Below are 22,258 nucleotides of genomic sequence, written 5' to 3'. Positions count from 1 at the left end.
ATTAATTTATAATGTATAACTTTGGAATTTGGGATAATTTGGGTGGATTGGTTTACCTTTTATGTGGTATTAAAAAGGGTTTGCTAAGCTAATTCAGAGAAGCCGGGACTGTGAGAAGAATGTTTATCTGCTTAGGAAAAGGGCCATCTGTTCTAAGCGATGTAAAAGCTCCATTTATAAAAACTTACTTTAGTCCTCTACTTTCTGGTTTACAAAACAAATCACATAGGTCCTCTCATTTTTTATTTGATTGAAATATGAACCACATCAAGACAATATAAACAGAGGTCGAGGGTGACTTGAATATTATCAATATCCTTTAATCTGTTCACAAAATTGGCCTTCTTCTATAAACAGTGCTAGAGTTTTACAGGATTTCTTTTAAAATAGGGAGTTCATTTGTCTTCTAATACTGTAGTCTATATAGAGTTTCATTAATTCAGACTGTTCTGCCCTCTAAATACTATTATTTTTTTCCTGTGTTTTAATCTCATAATATATGGTTCTCAATCTGGGGTGATTTCACCCCCAGGGGCCATTTAGCAATTTCTAAAGACATTTTGAATGTTGCACCTGGGAGGAAGGATACTATTGCCATGTGGTATAGAAGCCAGAGGTGCTGCTGAATGTCCTCCAATGCTCATGGCATCCCCCACAACGAATTATCCGGCCCACGTGTCAGTACTGCTGAGGCTGAGAAACCCTGATATGATGTGTAACCTCCATGACTCAATTGTGTATCCACAGGCTAAGGAGAAGGTGTGGTCATATCCCAACCTGAAAGAAATGGCACCTGTCAAAGGCAAGAGGACATTGGCCCCCACAGGTAACAACTTTAGAAGACCAGATATCTATGGATAAAGAAAGTTATGTTACAAAAGTCAGGTTGCTGTTGTTCTTATTCAGAGGAAGTTACACATTCCTAAAGCCCCATGTTGGGAGAAGTGCCGCTTGAATACCTTTATTTGATTGGCTTTGGGTACTAGTTAGCAACTAGAAAATCTTGAGGAACCCAATTGTTAGTTAGTTGGTCATATTCACGTATACTTTGCTTTTCAAAAACTCTTATCTGCTGATAAAGACAAAACTGAATAGAGATGCCATTATATAAAGACAAAATGATACTGATCATACACATCCTCCATTAAAGTATCTGTGTCCTGTGGTGGCTTTTAGAGAGATCTTCTCAGAAGAACCAGCCTTCCTCTGACAAAGAAAAGGTTAAAAAACTCCACAAGGAAAATGCTGAGAAGACCAATGCCTCTCTAGTTCAGAGAAGTTTGTCCACATTTTATGCAAAAAGACCACAAGACAAGATAGAAGATTTTGCTCTAAGAAAGTCAATAGAACCAAGAGAAAATACAGGTGGAAGAGACATTTTAAACACAGAGAGACTGTGTCGACAAGCAGTCTCTGGAGATGTGCTTATCATCTCCAACAGTGTTGGAGATGATTAGCAAGCCATTGTGGATAAAAGTGAATGTCTAGTGTTCAAAAGGGAGGAAAATGGGTTTCATTCTAAGGAAGATACTAATGAAAGAGACCCTGAGAAAAAAGGGGGGTCATCTATTGCAAGTGAGACAGTGATGGACAAGTGTTCAAATATAAAGCAAAGTGTTGATAAAACTAATGGTGATCAGTTCTGTGAAAGGTAGGGGTAAAAACATTACACATCTACATTGTTGTTCTTTATAGATATACAAGAGGCCCGGTGCACAAAAATTTGTGCACTCAGGTCGGGTCCTTCAGCCCGGCCTGTGGTCTCTCACAGTCTATATAGAGTCTGGGTCCCCTCAGGGGATGTCCACCTGCTGGCAGGCCTAAGCCGGCAGTCAGACATCCCTTTGGTAGCCTGGGAGCCCTCGGGGGATGTCCACTTGCCAGCGGGGAGCAGGGCAAAGCTGCAGTCTGACATCCTTAGTGCTGCTGAGGAGGCGGGAGAGGCTCCTGCCATCACCGCTGTGCTGGCAGCCGTCAGCCTGGCTTGTGGCTAGGCAGAGCTCCCACTGTGGGAGCGCACTGACAACCAGGGGGCAACTCCTGTGTTAAGAATCTGCCCCCTGGTGGTCAGTGTGTGTCATAGTGACCAGTCATTCCCAGTCGTTCTGCTGTTAGGGTCAATTTGCATATTACCCTTTTATTATACAGGACTAGAGGCCCGGTGCACAAAAATTTGTGCACTTGGGGGGGAGGGGAGTCCCTCAGCCTGGCCTGTGCCCTCTCGCAGTCTGGGACCCCTCGGGAGATAACAACATGCTGGCTTAGGCCTGCTCCCGGGTGGCAGAGGGCAGGCCCAATCCCTAGGTGCAGACCCTGGTCGGGCTCAGAGCAGGGCCAATTGGGGAGTTGGGGTGCCGCCCCCTGTCATGCACAGAGCAGGGCGATCAGGAGGTTGTGATGCCACCCTCAGTCACGCTCAGGGTAGGGCCGATTGGGGCACCGGCCCCTGTCACACTCAAGGCAGGGTCGATGGGGAGGTTGTGGCACCACCCCCTGTCACTAACAGAGCAGGGCCCATCATGGGGGATGGGGCTCGGTACCCTGTCACGCACAGAGCAGGGCCAATCAGGGGGTTGGGGCTCGGTACCCTGTCACAAACAGAGCAGGGCCCATCAGGGGGTTGGGGCGCCACCCTCTATCACCCACAGAGCAGGGCCAATCAGGGGGTTGGGGCGCCGCCACTCTCACACTCAGGGCAGGGCCGATGGGGAGGTTATGGCTCTACCCTGTCACACACAGAGCAGGGCCCGTGGGGGGGGGGGTTGGGGCACCCCACCCTGTCACACACAGAGCAGGGCCGATCAGGGGGTTGGGGCGCCGCACCCTGTCTCACACAGAGCCTCAGGGCGATCAGGGGGTTGGGGAGCCTTCCCCTGTCACGAACAGAGCAGGGTGGATAGGGAGGTTGTGGCCCCGCCCCCGTCACACACAGAGCTGCAGGGCGATCAGGGGGTTTGGGCACTGCCCCCTGTCATGCTGATCCCGGTGCCGGGAGGCCTCGCGGCTCTGCTGATCCCGGTGCTGGGAGGCCTCGGTCTCCACTGAGCCTTTTACTATATAGGATAGAGGCCTGGTGCATGGGTGGGGGCCGGCTGGTTTGCCCTGAAGGGTGTCCTGGATCAGGGTGGGGGTCCCCACTGGGGTGCCTGGCCAGCCTGGGTGAGGGGCTGAGGGCTGTTTTCAGGCTGGGGGTGACTGAAGCTCCCAACCACTCCTTTTTTTCTTTTTTTTTTTTTATTCTGGGTCAGCTTTAGCTTTGAGGCTTGGCTCCAGCTCTTAGGCCTCCGCTGCTGAAAGTAGGTTTCTGGCCTTTGCTTACAATGTTGCGATCCTGCTGGCTGAAGCCCGGCAGACTAAAGTAGGTTTCTGGGGTTTTGTTTAGCTTCTATATTTGTTACATAGTTGCTTAGAGTTGCAGCTCCGAGGCCTGCTGCGGCAGGCAGGGAATGTTGGAGTCCTCCGTCACTGAAGCAAGGAAGCCTCATGTTAGTTTCAAGCTGCCTGGCTGCTGGCTGCCATCTTGAATGGCAGTTAATTTGCATATTGCCCTGATTAGCCAATGGGAAGGGTAGCGGTCGTACGCCAATTACCATGTTTCTCTTTTATTAGATAGGATGTGCCATTGCAATTTGTGGCCATAGCAAAAGGATAGCTGAAGTAAGTTTAAAGCTATGGTTTAGAAACCAGTATTCACCTGTGTAGATATTTTTTGCCATGTTTTCTTTCCATTACTTTATCTTCATGCCTGTAACATGTTCATGCATTATATTATTTTCTAAACCTCCTACCAATGGAAAGACAGAATAATGATTAATAGTACTCACATCAATCAATATTTTTTAAAGATCAAGTAAAATTTTCTTATTTGTAGCAATATAGAGCACATCCTTCCTAAGATCAAGAACTGAACAAGGATCAGATTTATTTGTAAGTTAAATCTAATTCTTCAAAAGTTTACCTACCCATTTAAGCCTAAGAAGTTGCCTATTTCCCCCAAATATTGAGAGGATTGAGTAATAAATAGATTACTGCATCACTCTTCACCTGCAAAGTTTCACAAACAAATGCAGGTCATTATGTAGCCAGTTAATTATCCTATGTTATGTTGACCCACAGAGTCAATTTGGAACAAAAAGAATGCAAACATCTGTGGTCTTTTTTAAAAAAAATTGGTTTAAGATATATTTCTTATTTCATGTTAAACACTGTATTTGTAATCTAATCATGGAGAGGTCTAATTTTCCAAGAATTAAACATAAACAGTTATGTTTACTAAGAAAGTCCATTGCTGGGAAGGTGTGCTTCCTAAGATCTGGAGCTGTTGCAAACTGAAATCAGGTCAATTCCTTCACCAAGAAAGGCTTACTCTCATTGCTGTGAAAGTCCACAAAGGTTATTACTTCTTTTATTATGCTTTAATTTAGTCATTTCTCTCTTTTATAAAGGAAGGAAGTGAAAAAGTGAAGATCAAGTTAGTTCTGTATTCATGAAATGACTATTTTTGTAAAGGGTCAATGGAATAACTTGGGGTCCCAATGAAGTCATTGGGGAGATTCTCTGGGATCCTAATTGCCTACATCCATTATTCTGGCACTCAGATTTGATGGGGAAGCATACTGCTCCATTTTATCCCCAAACACTGATGTCACAGCCTCTCTTTCACAAAGCTTAGGTCTCTTCACCAAAACACCAAAGTTTCTGAGGAAACTTCAGTTCTAAGAAATTTGACCACCTAAACATTTTCTTCCGAAAACTGTGAGAGTTGCAGCTGAGTTTTATTTTCCAGGTGTGCCAGCAGTGTAAAAGCCATTTCCACAGCACGAATCCTCAGAAAATCAGCACTAGGACCCATTTTCCAAAGCGCTGAGCAGACAGGGCATGCTGGCAGCAGTAAGCAGAGAGTGGTGGAGGAGCGTGTCAGCAAAGAGGACAACAAAAAGAGCAGAGTAGATGTAGTGGGACAGGTGAAGGATGCACACTGAGAAGGACACAGGAAACCAGACCAGTCCAGAGGAACTTAAAAGGCCAAACCTCTGGAATCCACTGGAATTAAGACCTCCAGACAGCAAGATCTGGTGACTCCACTGGGTAGGAAACAGCTATTGTTTCAACCTCTAAAGCTTCTTAACCTTTTCAGCAAGCATTTCAGACTAAATTTAACTTATCCCAACAGCCTGAAGAAGACATTAGGCTGTGTTGATGCCATTTATGTTTGTGACTCTATCACTTTTTCTAGTCTGAAGAGAAGAATGCCACAGAGAGTATTTTTTTTCATGACTTTATTTTTCTGCATATTTATGGTGTAAGAGGGGAATGTCCATTTCAAATCAGATCCCCAGAGACTTATATTACCTCAATTAAAAATATTAACACTTGGAAAAGTTCCTAACACAGGATAAATGCGTAAGAATTATTTGTTGAATACATGTAAATATTTGAAAGCAAAGTTATTATCTATTTACCTCTTTTGTATCTTTTGTATGCATGTAAGCAGGTGTGTGCAATAGATGAATAAATGGGGAAATGAATAGGTTTGTGGCAAGCAAGCTTTAACAGCAGCAATCATGGAAAAGTGAAAAGAATATTGGGAAAATATAATTTTGTATTTCAGAATCAATCCTGAGGTGGACTAGAGTTTAAACCCTTAGGCTAGAAGGTAGAAAGCAGGAGAAATTTGAGAGCTGTGGAATATATACTTAGCCAGTTTTACTGGGCATTTTATTTCCAGCCAGAAAAAACTCATATTTGTGCCTTAAATGTCTTAAATAAAGGCTAAAATATTTTGGAAAGTTATATGTAATAATCTCAAATATTTTAATGACATGAAGGAACTTTTAACTTTTTTCTCCCTGCTTTAATTAAAATAATGGACTAGATTTGTGGTACTTAAAAATATGGACCAAACAATATCTCATGTTTGGACTTGAATGACCATAGGCTTGGAAGTCTAACCTATTTGGACTGTACTGTGGTTGGAGATTTTCAACTATGTTGACATTTCTAAAAGTTGTCCTGAAGATGGTATGAACCAGAGGTTAGTGGTCCTGACATTCTTTTTCAAAGATGTCAGGTGTCACCTTCATGAATCACAGATCATAATATGAAATGAAAAGTTATACTCCCTGGATCATTAGGAATAAAACAGATGGCTTGCTGTATTTTATTATTAAATGAGCAAAATTTCACTCTGAGGCCCAATGCTTAGTGCTATAAAGAGTCTGACTGCTTAACAGATGGCCCTCCTTTCCCTCTCACCTTCTAGATGACGGCCCGGCTCCTCCCGCACCCTTTCATCACCGGATTGTAACAGCTAAACAGACGGCAGTCAACAGTCTCTATACTGTGAGCAGAACAGAAATTTTAGGAGGGTAAGTCATACTCTATCTTAACACCCTTTCAACAACAAAAAAGAGAACTTTCAAAGATCCGGAAGGTTTCTAAATATTTGCCAGTCTGGACCTGAGAATCAGAAATGTCATCAACAAACATTTTAAGAGATTTTAAGCATCACTGATGCCAGAGAGGTCGATGTGGGGACTAAATTACACATTAATTATCCACTTTGCTTCCCGTGTTGCATTGTCTGAGAGGAGAGAGCCACTGTGAATCACCAGAAGGTCGAGAAGCTGTCCAAACTGTGAAAACTGAGAAACAAACGTGGAAATGAGTGAACACTGTATTTCTTGCAGCGTGTGTTAAATCATTTTGATCCTTGCTGTTGGTTTTCCATTTATGTTGTATTGTATTAATTACTCTTCTCCATTTCAATCAATTACTTTCTTCACTGAAGAACTTGTTGGAAGGACATCTAAATGCATAGTCTCTTCCTGAAGAAGCGAGAATGGAGTCCATCGGGGACCCGCGATCATTGCTCTTTCCTTCCTCTTCTACTTCAGTCACAATCCCCTATGATATCTTGTTATTTAAAGCCTAAATTCTAAAATTTACTACCATTAACATATCTATATAAAATAAGAAGAGGAAAATGGAAAATTTGTACAAGTACATACAAAATTTACGTAACTGCACACAGGAAAATATCCATGGCTACGATAATGCATGTTACTGTGACTGGCCATTGGGGTACGGTTGACATTTGTAAAGTCCCTTCTTGCTCTTCCCGTTCTGTTTTTTTCCCCCCTCTACCACACAGAACCACCTGAACTTTTCCTCCTCAGCAGCTTGTTCCTGGAGAACTCCCCTCGGGACTGTGAGGATGGGCTGAGGGAGGAGCAGGGGTTCTGAAACACAAGTAGGTGCCATGGAGCCTGCAGCAGCTTGCCTGGGTCTTCAGTGGCAAGCTAGCAACTGTTTCTCTAAAGGAGAGGAATTATTTGGCAGAAGAATCTTTGAAACAATCCCCAGGGCTGTGTTTCTGGTGAAAGCTGTCAATGGCTCCTTGAGAAGTTCATTGGATCTTCTTGGTTGTACTGCAATCCACACCAGCTGCAGGTCATCTACTGTCTGGGCTCCACTCAAAACTGGCTGCCAGACCTCACTTGGCAAATAAGTTAGAGGGCCACAGTCAAGTGTGTATTGTTGCCTCAAAGTGCAAAGAGATAATCAATGGCTGTATCTCCTTTTCGGTAAATAGAGGTTCCAGATGCAGAAATTTATTTTTCACTTTTAGCAGAGGATCACTGGTCACTGCCCCCCCCCCCCCCCACCCGCCTGCCTCCCCGCCAATGCCGGTGGTGGGAGGCTCCTGAATTTTCCTGGAGTTCATCTCCCGACCTGTGGCCTCAAGGGTATTTATAATACCAACTCAGCATATTCAGCTAGCACGAGTTTATCAGTGTGGTGGGCCAGCAGGAATACTGGGAGGTGGCCTCACCATTCAAGGCACTTGCAGAATAAATCATGTGAAAGTTGAAGTAGTTCTGAGGTTAAAAGTGATGTGGCACCTCTGCTGAGCCAGGAAGTCCTGTGGGCTATTGCTGGGGAAGGAGAAAATAAAATTTCCTAATCAGCAGCCACTTAGAATTCAAGTTATCACTTTGCTGTTTATGGACCCATCTGCTTCTGTCAGGGGTGCGTAGCTGAGCTGCATGGGGTGTGGTGGTAGTCATCACCCTCCCTCTTTCGGTTGTTGCCAAGACCCTCACCTCTGCAGGCCTCTATGAGTGAAGTGACATTAGGCTCCCAATGCTGTTAGGGGTTTTCTTGTGGCCCCTGCTGTGAGAGCCATCATTGCACAGGCAGGCACTGGGGTTCTGTCTGTTTTACTAAATCAGGAATCACAGCAAGCAAGTCAGACTGGAATATTGTTCATGAGGGTGCATTTCTGTCTGTGATTACCTTTGTAAGAAGCTGTCTTACAAAGTGTATATACATTTATCTGGTATATCCAAGCTAAAGTGTCAAAAAGCTCAGAGATGCTGCCCTGGCTGGCGTGGCTCAGTAGTTGAGCATCAACCTATGAACCAGGAGGTCACGGTTCGATTACTGATCAGGGCACATGCCTAGGTTGTGTGCTTGATCATCCCCAGTAGGGGGCATGCAGGAAGCAGCCAATCATTGATTCTCTCTCATCATTGATGTTTCTCTCTCCCTCTCCCTTCCTCTATGAAATAAATGAAAATATACATTTTAAAAAAGCTCAGAGATGAGTATGTATATGTGTTTATATGTAATATTGTTATTACTTCTTATTTATTTATATGCACTTCCAAAAACAACAACAATGTGCCTTTTCACAACTTGTATTGTTCACATACTTACAAAGCCTAGCTTATTATATTTCTACTAGAGGTGTGGTGCACGAAATTTGTACATGGGTGGGGTCCCTAGGTCTGGCCGGGGATCAGGGCCTATCGGGGCCATCTTGCCCAGTCCCTTTTGGGGGAGGGCTGGATGAGGCCTGCTGACTACTGGACAGGGTCTGCCGGACAAGGGGAGGGTCCACAGAAGGTTTGCCAGCTCGGGGTAGGGACTGGGGGAGGTTAAATGGCCATGGGAGGTTGGCTGTGAGAGCACACTGACCACCAGGGGGAAGCTCCTACTTTGAGCATCTGCCCCCTGGTGGTCAGTGCATGTCATAGCGACTAGTCAACCAGTCGTTCTGGTCATTTGGTTGTAATAGTTGCTTAGGCTATTATATATATATATATATAGATGTATTCAGAACAATTCTAATTTCTCCATAACAGAGGTTCTCAAATTTTAGGGTGCATATGAATTACCCAAGAAATGTTGTGAAATGCATATTCTGGGGCCTCATCCCAGATTCCTGTTTCAGTAGGTCTGGGGTAGAGCTGGGAAACATGTATTTCTACTCCCAGAAGATTCTGATCCAGTGACCAACAGACCACCCCTTGACACTATTGTAGAAGTTTATTGGCTACAGTAGATGCACTAACAGGTTTGCTCATTCAAACTCAAAAGGAGAAATGCCTGGGGCAACTGCCTCATCTACTTGGCGGTGACTAAAGCCAGGTTCTGGTGGGGACAGAGCCCCAAGCTGCACATTGTCCTCTTCTTCGGCAGGGGGCGCTTTGGCCAGGTTCACAAGTGTGAAGAGAAAGCAACAGGTCTGAAGCTGGCCGCCAAGATCATCAAGACCAGAGGCCTGAAGGATAAGGTAAAGGCTGTGCCATGTGGGTGTTTCCTTACTGTTATCCTCACTTCACTGAGTGCCTGTCCCTCTTCTCAGGATGAAGTGAAGAATGAGATCACCGTCATGAACCAGCTGGATCACGTGAACCTCATTCAGCTCTACGATGCCTTCGAGTCTAAGAATGACATCGTCCTGGTCATGGAGTAGTATGTGTTCCCTTCTGCTCCCTCTTCCACTCTCCTGCAAAGCTGTGTACACGTGTGGAGAGAGACCCACAGCACCTGTGACCATGGTGCTCTGTCCTATCACAGAAGTTGCTAAATCCATGCTTGATGTACCACTGGTTCTGATAATCTCATCAGTTTCAGAAAGGACATTACTTAGAAATAGCTATTTCCATATATGATTTGATTAATAAGAAGTAGAAAAGCAACATAGATCTAACTTTATATGTAAGCTATACTGTAACAAATCCAGCTTAAATATTATTCTGGTTGACTTGAAGAAAAGTGATGTTTGAACTACATTTTACTGTCAACCTAATCACTAATATAAAGTTCATGTCAAACTCTTAATAATTAGGGCTAAGAAACTTCCATTTAAAATCAGCTTTCTAAACTTAGTGTTTAGTTAGAAAGTGAATCAGTATTGTGATTCAGTTCATTTTCTCCTCATTTTGGATTTTCTTTATCATTGTTTAATAAGGAATTTTGAATACTAAATATTTATCATCAGCCATATAGACGCACTTTATTACTGATATTAGTCTGAGGAGGCCCTGTCTGACCCTCAGTTGGTATTTAGAATTTCTCTCCCTGCCTTCTCAGAGGCCTCTTTATTTTCCATGTCTGTTAGAAAATGGTAGATGTGGACTTTACTCCAGAGTGGCAACCACTGCATGAAAGGGAGTTTGCGACTTTGTAAAACTGATGGTAGGTAAGACAAAGGCATTCAACCTAAGAGTCATCTAACTGAGATAGCAAAGAAGGCAGAGAAACAACTGTGTGCACACCTTTATTGGAAGAACTAGAGAAGCTTAAACACCAACCTGTTGCAAGGAAACATGTTCATGAAGGAATCAAGACTCAGGACTTCACTCCTCTCCCTTCTGCAGTGTGGACGGAGGTGAGCTATTTGATCGGATCATTGACAACAACTACAATCTGACTGAGTTGGACACCATCCTGTTCATCAAGCAGATATGTGAGGGAATACGACACATGCATCAGATGTACATTCTCCATCTGGACCTGAAGGTAGAACATGTTTTGCATTCTGACCTTTTCCCTCGTGTGAATCAGAGGGCCCTGTCAGATACTATATACCAGCTTGGGACACTGAGGCTGTGACTTGGTACATATTAAATAATTAATAAAAGTCCAGATTCTTAACCTTACCTTTCCAACTTCTGTCACCCACTAATATTTGAATTCTTCTTCTTTAGAGACTACTATTTAGATTCTTGCAACTTGTCTGTGTTAAAGGAATCTACATGGAGATCATTTCTCTAAAAGTTTAGAATTAAAGCCACCACCACCATCACCAACAAGGTGCCCTTGTTGTGTCCCTGTCATTATGTGTTAAGTAGGTGGGAGGATTTTACTAGGTCAACATACCCTTGTGGTAGCCAAGCTTTCAGCTCTCCAGGAGTCCCCAGCATTCTTCTGAAACTCTGGACTTTAGGGCTTTGTTTTTCGACGGGCATGCTAGAGCACTGAGGAGAAACCAATGGCAGGATGGGATACAGGGCAGCCAGAAGAGTAGTGAGAAAATGCTGGAATTGCTGGAAAGTTTCTGTAAGCAGTGGGAATTCAAGATGCCTTCCTTTCTTCTCTTATTCGATGACCCTTCCATTTTTGTTTTTGTTTTTTTTAATATGTTTTTAATGATTTCAGAGAGAGGAAGGAAAAGGGAGAGAGATAGAAACATCAATGATGAGAGAGAATCATTGATCAGCTGCCTCCTGCATGCATGTGCCCTCCCTGGGAATCAAACTGTGACCTCTTAGTTCATAGGTTGATGCTCAACCACTGAGCAACACTGTCCAGGCAATGACCCTTCCCTTTTGATTTCTCTCCCATTATGAAGTCCCCAGGTTGTACCCAGTTACAACCAATGAAAGACCCAGGGCCAATAATTGACCAGCTCTGATATTTCGGCTGAGCATCATGAAATGTATGTTCTGTGTGGCACATTTTCTCATTGCCCTGTTTACACAGCTTGGCAGTGAGATAAAGTATTCTATGTAACATACCATCTATGGTAAGTCATCAGGGGTTGTAGGAGTAAATACACTTAACTTCCTTAAATAGTTTCCCATGGGCCTCTCCTACAACTTGTCTTCACTCACTGTTTTGATTTATGTGCGCTGCCTCTCCCATTCACAGGGCAGGAGTAAGTGGTATAAAATGGCAAAGTCAAAGGTTAAAAATCATTAGCAAAGCCCTCGGCTATGAGCTGAGTTTGAGAATGCGTATTTTCATGGAGCATTTCATTGAGTATGGATATTCTGCAGATATCCCTAAGGGCTTTGATTGGCAACTGGAACTAGGACCCGACCTATCATAAGTCAGACAACTCCATATGTGGCTCCATAATGTTGACTGAGGACTGGTAGTGAGTAACTTTGGCTATAACTTGTATGTAATGATATTAATAAAGGCAGCAGCTGGACAGGCCATTAAGGACCAGTCATCCTTTCAGAAAGCTCCTTGGAAGGAAAAGGGCCAAAAATATTCAGTGCTTGTCATGTGTAGAGGAGCTTAGAGGTGACATAAGAATGCTCCCCTTTATATTTTTCTCTGATTTACAAATCTTATTCAATGAATATGCTTTAATTCCATAATTAGAAAAAAAATAACTTTTGAAGTGCCCTTGAAACTGCTTCTTTACATTCTGCAAACAATTTTTTTGGTGTCATAGTAGTCTGACAACTGGATAGCTTTATACATGATTGATCAGTTATTTAAGCATAAAACCAAATGTTCTTATATGGTACTCATTTCTCTATAGTTTTTTTTCTCAGAAACATCTGTTTTAGAGGTATTTTAGAAAAGATCTTCCAAAGACATTATACCTACCCAAATGGACTATGTTATTTCATAAAGTGTTTTCTGAGTTTCTGACCTCATCTGAACCTCCTCTTCACCCAGACAGGATCCCACCTAAAGGATGGGACATGGGATCCTAAGGATTCAATTACTCAGCTCATGCCCCACCCCCCCTCCTTCCCACAGCAATCAGGGAAGAGTTGGGATGGATTAGAGCTTGAGAATCTAGGCAATTTGTTGAAAATTTTCTCTTTTATGGATAACCTTAACTTTAAATTAAATCTCTCATATTTCTCTGACCTAAGCTTTTCTGTCCTAACAAATGTAGGTACAAGTGTAAGACATTCTGTAAACGGTTACAGTGCGGCTATCTGTGTTTCTCCCTCTTCACCCCAAGACTGTCGGATTAGCAGGGAAAAGTCTTCCCAGAGTCAAACTCCAAGGGACCACTTAGTCAAGGGTGTTAGGCATTGAGACCTAACTCAGCAAAACTTTGGAATTACAGAGAAGGAAGAATGAAATGGGGGGAGCCTTCCTTTGACACATGACTTTCTCATATACCAAAATATAAAGGAAAATCTGGAGGTCGGAGCATTCACATTCTACTACACATTCAGTGTGGCTGTTTAAATGAATCAGGCCATTTCTCTTAGAACTCATAAATCCTTGGGTAAAATATTCCTCCAAGAAGGGAAATTCATACTTCATAATTTTAGGGGGGGGGGGCAGATGTCAGGTCTGAGACAGCCCCCACAGTGCATTTGGAAAGTACTGAAGCAGTCCCCTTTTTCTTTCCCTCATGGAGGCCTCCTGCCTGAACTCACATATCATGGTAAACTGCAGGAACAGGGGGAGAACCGGCGGGGTAATGCAAGTTTGGCATGGTACCCAAAACCTCGTCTACCACATAATTAAAGGAGAAAATACCCACACAGACAAGCCAGCCCCAAAGTGAAAGGCCTGCTATGTTTTTCCTGAGCATCGTTGTATTTTTAGTCGTGGTTCAAGGACAATTTGAGTGAATGATGGTTGTTTTCATTGCTAATGTGTCTCTTTCTCCTGGCAGCCTGAGAATATCCTGTGTGTGAATCGGGATACTAAGCAAATAAAAATTATTGATTTTGGATTGGCCAGAAGGTACGTCTATTTGAACATAGGTGTATGAATGGAGTTCGGGAGCACGATGAGTGCTCTTTCTTTGTAAAGACAAATCTGATAGATATATCCCTTGGTTTCATTCCCTTATTTAGATTTAACTTAACAAAAATGATGTTTCAGCTTTACCTTGCTGACTTCAGGATTTGAAACTTTAGAAGTCTTCACAGCGCATGCAGGAAAAAGATAAACAGTGAGAATGCAATACAGTGAAGCTATTAAACTTGAAAACATTAATTCAGAATTTGTGAGAGTTTGTCTTAGTCTTTTATACTTGTTCCATCTGTAATGAGATTCACTTTTTAAAAAGTCATAGTCTGAACAAGATTGCAAAGGGTTCTGGCACATTTCAGGTTCTGAAGGGAACAAAGAATTTACATGCACTTCAACACATTAACAATAAATATAAAATAGGTGTTGTCAATTATTGCATTTAATGTATCCTATATAATAAAAGCTTAATAGGCTAAGTGTTCAGTTGTCCAGTCATCCGTTCAATCAATCAAAGCACAATATGCTAATGATATGCTAAGACCGCTCAACTGCTCACTATGATGTGCACTGACAACAAGGGGGTAGATGCTCCGACTGGTAGGTTAGCTTGCTGCTGGGGTTCGGCCGATCAGGACTGAGGGAGACAGGCTGGACATGCCATGGAGTCCTCCCGAGGTCCCTCCCTGGCTGGTCAATCTCCTGCGTCCCTCCCCGGCCCTGTGTATCGGTGGGGTCCTTCAGTCTGACCTGTGTCCTCTCACAATCCGGGACCCCTTGGGGGATGTCGGAGAGCCAGTTTTGGCCCCATCCCTCAGGCCAGGCCGAGGGACCCTATTGGTGCACAGGCTTCTAGTTAATTAATAAGGGTTTATTCAATCCATCTATGTGTCAAGAATCATATAAGTTTTTATTTGGTCATATTCTATAATTCAGATGTTCGAATTATTCTGAGTGGCTTTTCTCATAACTGCTTTAGATTATTAGATTATTAAGGTTTTATTGTATGAATTATGACTTAAAACTCTTAGAACTTCTTCACAAGTTTTTGACACTTTAAAGTGATTTCCTTTAAAGCTCATTTATTCTAAATTTGTTGTATGGCTGAAGTCATTTCATTATAGACTGCATCTGTTCAATTTCCATGATCTTTGATTACCACTCTCCATCTCTCCACTTGTCTTCTAAATTTCAGATATAAACCCAGAGAGAAGCTGAAGGTGAACTTTGGAACCCCAGAGTTTCTTGCCCCTGAAGTCGTGAACTATGATTTTGTTTCCTTTCCCACTGACATGTGGAGTGTGGGGGTCATCGCCTATATGCTGTAAGCAGATCACCAATCTCCCTGACACTTATTCTCAATTATCATGCATATTCTATGAGGTTTTGCTATTTTGAATGAAAGCTCTAATTTAGCTATTTTAAAAATAAATAACACCATGCCATAGTCAACTACTTTCTAGGCTCTGTTGCATGCTGTGGGTGAAAGGAGTAAATTCCTTCCCTGAACATCATCTGAAAAGTAACTGAATGTCTTCTTCACTGGTCATTTCAACTCTTAGGACACCACCCAATGCCTTAAAAATAATTTTAAAAAACAACCCTTACTCCCGAGAGGTGACACTCCCCATGTTTGCTGTGTGTGTGTGACAGACCATGGGTTGGGGGAGGTAAAAATGTATATTTTTATGTTTAAATTATGTTTAAATATTAGGTTGTTTGCTTTATTTCATCTTTAAATGATTGAACCACAAAAAGCAACCTATTTATAAGGCTTTGAAGCGGTTAAAAAAAATACTCACTCTGGACCCTGTGTCTTGTAGACTTAGTGGTTTGTCCCCTTTCCTGGGTGATAATGATGCTGAGACCCTGAACAACATCCTGGCCTGCAGGTGGGACTTAGAGGAGGAAGAATTTCAAAACATCTCAGAAGAGGCCAAGGAGTTCATCTCCAAGCTTCTCATTAAGGAGAAAAGGTAACCCCAGTTCATCCAGGGCTCTGAAAGAAGTTGGGGCTGTAGAGTAGCAGTATGTCACCAGGACTAATGACAGATAACTACTGAATTCCCTTTGTGAAGTCGCTGATGCCTGCACCAAGTTGTAAATAGGAAGAGTTGATGCTCTTGACCCAATTTACTGAAATATGGAACTGCTTTGGTCATGAGGTTTGAGTGGAGCTGCAAAAACTCCCGTTTTTGCCTTTCGCAGTAAGGCTCTTGCACTAAAGGGCTCTCGCTGGGCCTCAGTGACTCACTCTCAAAATGAAGGTTTTGGGATGAGTTATTTCCATGATGCCTTTCACATTTACGAAGCACGAATACAGCTCTCTGTAGCTGAACACTTAACTATTATTTCATTTGAGAACCTACAATGGGCCAGACTGTGCCAGGACATTATCTCTTTCAACCCCCACCCAATTCCATGAGGTGGAAATTATCATTACTGCTTTATGGATAAGACTCTCAGGAGGTTGCCCAAGATCATACAGCTAGTAAGTGGTAGAATTTGTAATCAAACACAAGCCTCCCTTTCCCCAAGGCCAGTCACTTAACTGTTATGTACTCCATGGCCTTCTATTTCCTGCCATGCTGGAACAACACTCGTGTAAGTTCCAGTTGGTGAAGAAGAGTAGGCTGGCCTTTTAGAGCAATGCCCGGGGGAAGGGCATTGCCATTACCCTGCAATCACAGTTTGAAATGGTTTTATATCTAAAACATAGTACAGTAGGTAGTTTTTAAGATTCTCAGGGCCAACAATACTTGCTTTATTGTTTCTTTATATTTTTGGCTTTTAAGTTATTAATAAGCATGACTGTGAACCAATACATGGGAGGAAGCAGTGGAGGGGCTGGTAACACACAGCATGGGAAAGAGTCTGGCACAGTGCCTGCCACACAGGAGGCTCTTTTCCTGAAGCAAGTAAGTAATTACCTACATTCTGCCAGGGAATGTGTCTTGGGCATTGAGGGCAGATGCATAAAGCCCAGCCTCTGCCTTTAGGTAACTCATGATCTAGTAGAAGAGATAGGTATTAAAAAAATAATGCGATGTGACTAATGCAAAGATAGAGCGTATTGACAAGGGCCAGAGCTGAGTCATAAAGGGGAGGAGGACTTGGCCAGGCTGGGGTCTCAGTCTGAGAGGAGGGGTAATGAACAGGCATCAGCTTTATCTTGGATGGAAAGGCACATTCTTGGAAAGCTGATGTTATTATCAGTATTTGTAACACTGCATGCCAAGCAGTGAATAGAGGGAAAACATCAACTCTATCAAATCTTTGACAGATGAGAAATACGAATTTACTGAGAACCTATTTAGAGATTAGTGAGTTTTCACTTAATGTTGTTCATAGGAAACTTGGACATTTGGAAACTTGACTTTAAGTGAAATGACATATACCAAAACCAATTTTACCATGGCCTAATTGATACAAACAACGGTTCAATTCCTATGGCATATTTCTGGTCACAAAAGCACCAAAAAATGAAGGTGAGCTAATATATTAAGAAAGATTAATTAAAAACAAGGTCATGCCCTACTTATTTTAGTTCAGGCTTGAAAGTGGCTCAGGGCAAAGGTGAAACTCATGCTGGACAGGATGCCCTTCCATTGCAGGGCACAGTAGACACCCCACATTCGCTCATATGGGACAGTGCAGACACTCCAGTGCATGCAGGTGCACATCTCTGGGTTGTGGGAGGAAACCGGAGTGTCCGGAGGAAACCCTTGCAGATAGGACAGAGTCCACATGCCACAGACAGTGGTCCCAGCTGATTGATTTTTTCCTCATCAACGTATAAGGAAATGACATTGAACTAAATGCCATTATTCAAAGACCTGTTGTATCCATTTACCTGCCCTCTGGTTTGATCACATGGAGATCCTGAGGTGTGTGGCTATTATCACCATCATGTTATCACTGAGAGCAGTGAAGCAGTCAGGGCTCCTCAGGACAGATTCTGAGCCAGGCCTGTTGCACTTCAGCCCCAGGCCCTGCCGCTCTCTTTGTCTGCAGGTTGCATTAACACTGAAGGATCAGCAGATACACGTTTGGGCAGAATGACAACTAGTTAAGTATTCATGTCAATATTTGATGAAGCTAAGGCCAACGTTAAATATCACCATCACAGAATATAAAATACTCTCTTCCAATACTTACATTAACTTTCCACCTATTTCTATACTTAACTCTTCAAAACTTTTTAATTAAAAAGTTAGTAATACATATAATTAAATAGTTTTAATACATCAATTGCTTTTGCAATCATCAAGAATCATTGTAGCGTTTTGTCCTTACAATAATAGACATAGGTTTATTCTTCAACTGACTGAGAGCTCAGTTTATGAAACTCAGACAGTACATCAAGAATATAATATCCTCTCTCTATATAAAAGCCTAATATGCAAAGATAATTTTTGTATCTATTATAAACTGCCTGCAGTCCCTCCCCCCTCCGGCCTCGCCCGATTGGCCCCAATTGGGGTGGGCCGGCTGGACTCCACCTGTGTACGAATTCATGCACCGGGACTCTAGTCTACTTATATTTGAAAGTAGATGTTCAGTTATTAACAAGAACTTGAAGTTTCCTTGCTTTGTCTTACCCTGGTTGAATTAGATAGTAACCTACACGACACTGACAATTCCAGAGCCATCAGAATGGCTTGGGAACTTCACAGTCTGCATCCAGTTTCCCAAAGGCAGTGGCCAGAGCTGAGCTTGAATGGCAGGTGCAGGCCTCATCAGGCGTGTTCCCACTAATAACCTTCTGAATTTCTCTTTAGTTGGCGAATAAGTGCAAGTGAGGCTCTCAAGCATCCTTGGTTGTCAGACCACAAGCTCCACTTGAGACTCAAAACACAGGTAACTAAGGCTCTTCTTTGTTTGGCCTCATTTGTTGATGATCAGATGGTTGAAGCATTTTAGCCTTAAGAGAGGTTATTTTTAATTCCTTTTCTCATAGCCTTCAAGTCTATGCTAGTGCTAAATTGATTAAAATGCTTTTATTGAGCAGTTTGTGTTTTTAAAATAAATGTTAATTGTGTTATATTTATTATTAAATCTTTGTATCTATTATAAACTATGCTATGCATATATACTTAAACACACAAACACAAATACATACATATAGCCTAGGTCAAATGAACATATAAAGTTTGGGAGACTTTATCAATGTATGTTATGTCTCCTTAAAACAGAACTCAGAATTTCTAACTTCTATGCTTACCTGGTTTAGTCTTCTTTGGCACCAAATCTATAATACTCAGCTTGGTGCAGATATTAATGTAAGTATATGTGAAGGATACTCTTACCAGAGACGAAATGATGACAGAAGGATTTATTGAGAATAATTGAGCCCACATCCTGCAATAACTTCTTGTAATAAATTCCTTATCTACTCTCATGCCTTAATTACCATTTGTATTCTGACTCTCCCATCAGTCCCTTCAGCACAGATTTGTTTCCTGAACTTCAGGTACAGAATCCACGTGTGTATTGACATTTCCACTTGGATCTTCTCCTAAACTGAACTCATCTCCCCGCACCTCACCTCATCCCTAACTCCTCCCAGAGTGACCCCACTTAATAGCCTTAAAGGACATCTTCATTTTTCCCTCTTTCTTCCTCAATCCCCTCATTTCATGCTTAATTTATCCCCAAGTTCTGCACATTATTTCCCTTAGTTACTTCTGGAATCTGTCTCCTGTCCATCTGCATGGTTATTCTGGTCCAGGTCAACCCTCACCTGAATGACCATGATAGCCTCCTCGAGACTATCTCCATTCAAGTCCCTGTGGATTATTCAAATGACATGGGAGCAGATGTGTAGCATTTGAATAACTTTACTAAACATTTAGAATGTTCAACTGAACAAGATACATTCAGAGCAATCAGCAGTCTAAGTCTTCGGGCTCACTGAGGGTAGGTGTGAAGGGAGCATCTGGCCCCTGGGTAGCATGAGTCTGACACACTTTCACTTCCCTGATCTCTGCTCCTTGTCCTCCCCACTCCCTGGGGTTCGGAATGGAGCTTTTCCACTGACAAGAAAACCTTGGAATGACTATGCTTCAGGTACTCATTTTTTCCACGTTCAGGTTTTATTGAAATTAGCTTTGCTTCTAAATTCAGCATCAGTACTCAATTTTATTTGTGTCTGAATATACCTTTTCTTGATAATTGGTACTGATGGCAAGTAAAAATAGACATATTACCTATTCGGTACCTTACTCAGACTACATAAACTGCTTATTAGGGTTACCAACCTATTTTGGGCCAATTTTCCACCAATGTATTTTTATCCAAGCTTATTGGTGTCTAAATACACTTTGACGTGGTAGGACAATATGGAAACCACAGCGGATAATTAATGACATTATACAGTTTGGAAAGTATTTAAAAATATTTTTTTAAATGATGTAACAGCAACAAAATCACCTTTTTGTTATTCTATCTGTTGGTACCTAAGGTGGATAGATATTTCAAGAATGGTGAGGATTAAAAAAATTCCATTGGATAAAGCTAGTTCATTATCATAAAAATTATAGTTATATGGCATTGTTCCTGGCACTGTTCTAACTGCTATACAAATATTAACTCATTTAATCCTCACAACAGTCCTCTGGAACAGGCACTGTTCTCCTCAGTGTGTGGATGAGGAAGCTGAAGAGACAGTGTAAGCTTTCCTTATGACCCAACCATCCATTTATAACCCATCCTGCATCAGACACAGCTCTCTGTAGGGAGGAACAAAGCGTTCCCAAACTACAAGTCTATTAGAACTCAACCAACACCTACTACAGACAGTAAATGCTTTGGAGCTGAAGGAAGAAAAACTGAATAAATGCGACCTGTTTCCTTTTCTCCCAGTGCCTTCTACCTTCCTTTCCAGTCCCAGCACTACTCCCTTAGCACATGCTCTTCTTCCAATTCACCGAGCTAATAAAATAACCCATGAGCCTATATTCAACCTCCATTGGCTCTCTTTGCTATTTCACCAATCATGATTTCTTTAATCACAACTCTGATCAAACAGTCTTCAAGTGCTCCCCATTGTGCACAGCAGGCACAGCCAACAGTCCAGGCCTGTTCCAAAACGCCCGACCTCGGGTCCAGTCTTGTCTCCACTCTTCACTCTAGATCAGCTCAAATCATGGCGATTGTCTAAGGCTTATTTTAAATGCCACCTCCTTTAAGATGGCTCTTCTCAACCCCCAATTGGAGGTGCTTTCTCTGTCTTCCTGAGCCTCTCTTGTAGCACTTGACTCTTGTCCGCTGGATTTGAAAACTTTTGGACGAAGCAGTTTCTGTGTCCAGCGCGTCTTTGTTGTCACTGCAACCCAAGTCTCAGTCCTGACTCTCATGCTTTGTCCAAGTGAATGTGTCCAAGGAGGTTTTGACAGCACACACACACACACACACACACACACGTGTGAAACTCAGGTGTTGTTAGGTGCTGAGCTCTTTGTCCCTGATTCGAAGGGAGGGTAGTGATGACAGGAGCTCCAGGTCAGAGTGGGGTTGCACCTGAGCTGTATCTGTCAGAGGATCATTAGCAACAAGGTTTCAAGAACTTTCTGCTCAGTAGAAAATAATTGACTCAAGTGTTTACATAAGTCAGGAACTGATGCAAAAAGTTCTTATGCTTCCTCAAATGTCTTTTGGTTTTCCTAGGAGAAGAATTGCTGCTCTGACGCTCAGGACCTTGTGACTCAATAGTCTTCAGAAGAGGCCCATTTGAATGGTTGGTCTCAGTGCTGAGCTGTGTGCAGTCCTTTTCCTGAAGAGCTGTGTGAAGTCCTTAGGAGAAATCCAGTGTTTGTTGCATTATGTGGGAAGCAGAGGGGTGTTTTGGTTGAGATGGGGTGGGGGACAAAGATTGCAGTATTTGCACCCTGACTGCCATTTTCTATCTGAGAAACCTCAGTTTCCTGGTTTGTGAGTTGGGGATAGTCTTACTTCCTAAGCTTCTAAGTGGCTCCACTGAGATATTCCAAATATCTCGAGACCAGTGCCTGGCACATAGTAGGTGCTCAACAGGTGCCCGTAGTGCAATAGAAACGGCCTCTGGCGGTCCTTACAGCAGCTGTGTTAGATCAGAGGAAGCAATACATTCTTTTGCATAGACAGGTAAACCAAGCCTTAGAGAGACTCAAAGACTCAGTAACTCAACCAAAGCCATACTGCTGGTCAGTAGTACAGTGCCATCTTCTTAGGGTCTCTGAATCTAAAACCCACATTGTTTTTCTCTCCGAAGCTGCCTCCTGGTCTTCACCCAATCTTGGACCCCAAGGACTCTACCCTGCTTAAAATTTTGTTGGAATTCTTAAGAGACAGTTTTACACATGGATATCTTCTATTATATCAGTAAGCTATTCCAAAGGAGAAGCCCAAGAAAGTGTACTTATATTACAGAAGGCTCATAGAAACTCCAATATTTATGCTCTTGTTGGAGCATAATCAGTCAGCTCACTAATCTAGGGCAATGAGTCCAAGGCCTTTTTGCAGCTCA

The 22,258-nt window shown here is 42.5% G+C and overlaps 1 protein-coding gene across 1 annotated transcript in view; it reads left to right on the top strand.

Moving 5' to 3' along the window:
* The window catches only part of MYLK4 (myosin light chain kinase family member 4), a gene marked incomplete at both ends in the record, with an annotated part of 114,773 nt that extends 93,308 nt beyond the window's left edge, over positions 1-21,465 (top strand). The window contains 10 exons of the mRNA XM_081088515.1: positions 748-826; positions 6,263-6,368; positions 9,487-9,580; positions 9,653-9,762; positions 10,671-10,812; positions 13,673-13,743; positions 14,948-15,076; positions 15,576-15,728; positions 18,534-18,612; positions 21,421-21,465. Coding sequence (XP_080944641.1) covers positions 748-826; positions 6,263-6,368; positions 9,487-9,580; positions 9,653-9,762; positions 10,671-10,812; positions 13,673-13,743; positions 14,948-15,076; positions 15,576-15,728; positions 18,534-18,612; positions 21,421-21,465 — 1,008 coding nt within the window. The remainder of the gene's footprint in view (positions 1-747; positions 827-6,262; positions 6,369-9,486; positions 9,581-9,652; positions 9,763-10,670; positions 10,813-13,672; positions 13,744-14,947; positions 15,077-15,575; positions 15,729-18,533; positions 18,613-21,420) is intronic.
* Positions 21,466-22,258: the final 793 nt, after the last annotated feature.

The sequence above is a fragment of the Myotis nattereri genome (genome assembly GCF_964212035.1).
Source record: "Myotis nattereri genome assembly, chromosome: 3".
Classification (NCBI taxonomy): domain Eukaryota; kingdom Metazoa; phylum Chordata; class Mammalia; order Chiroptera; family Vespertilionidae; genus Myotis; species Myotis nattereri.
This window is presented reverse-complemented; position numbering and strand designations above follow the sequence as displayed.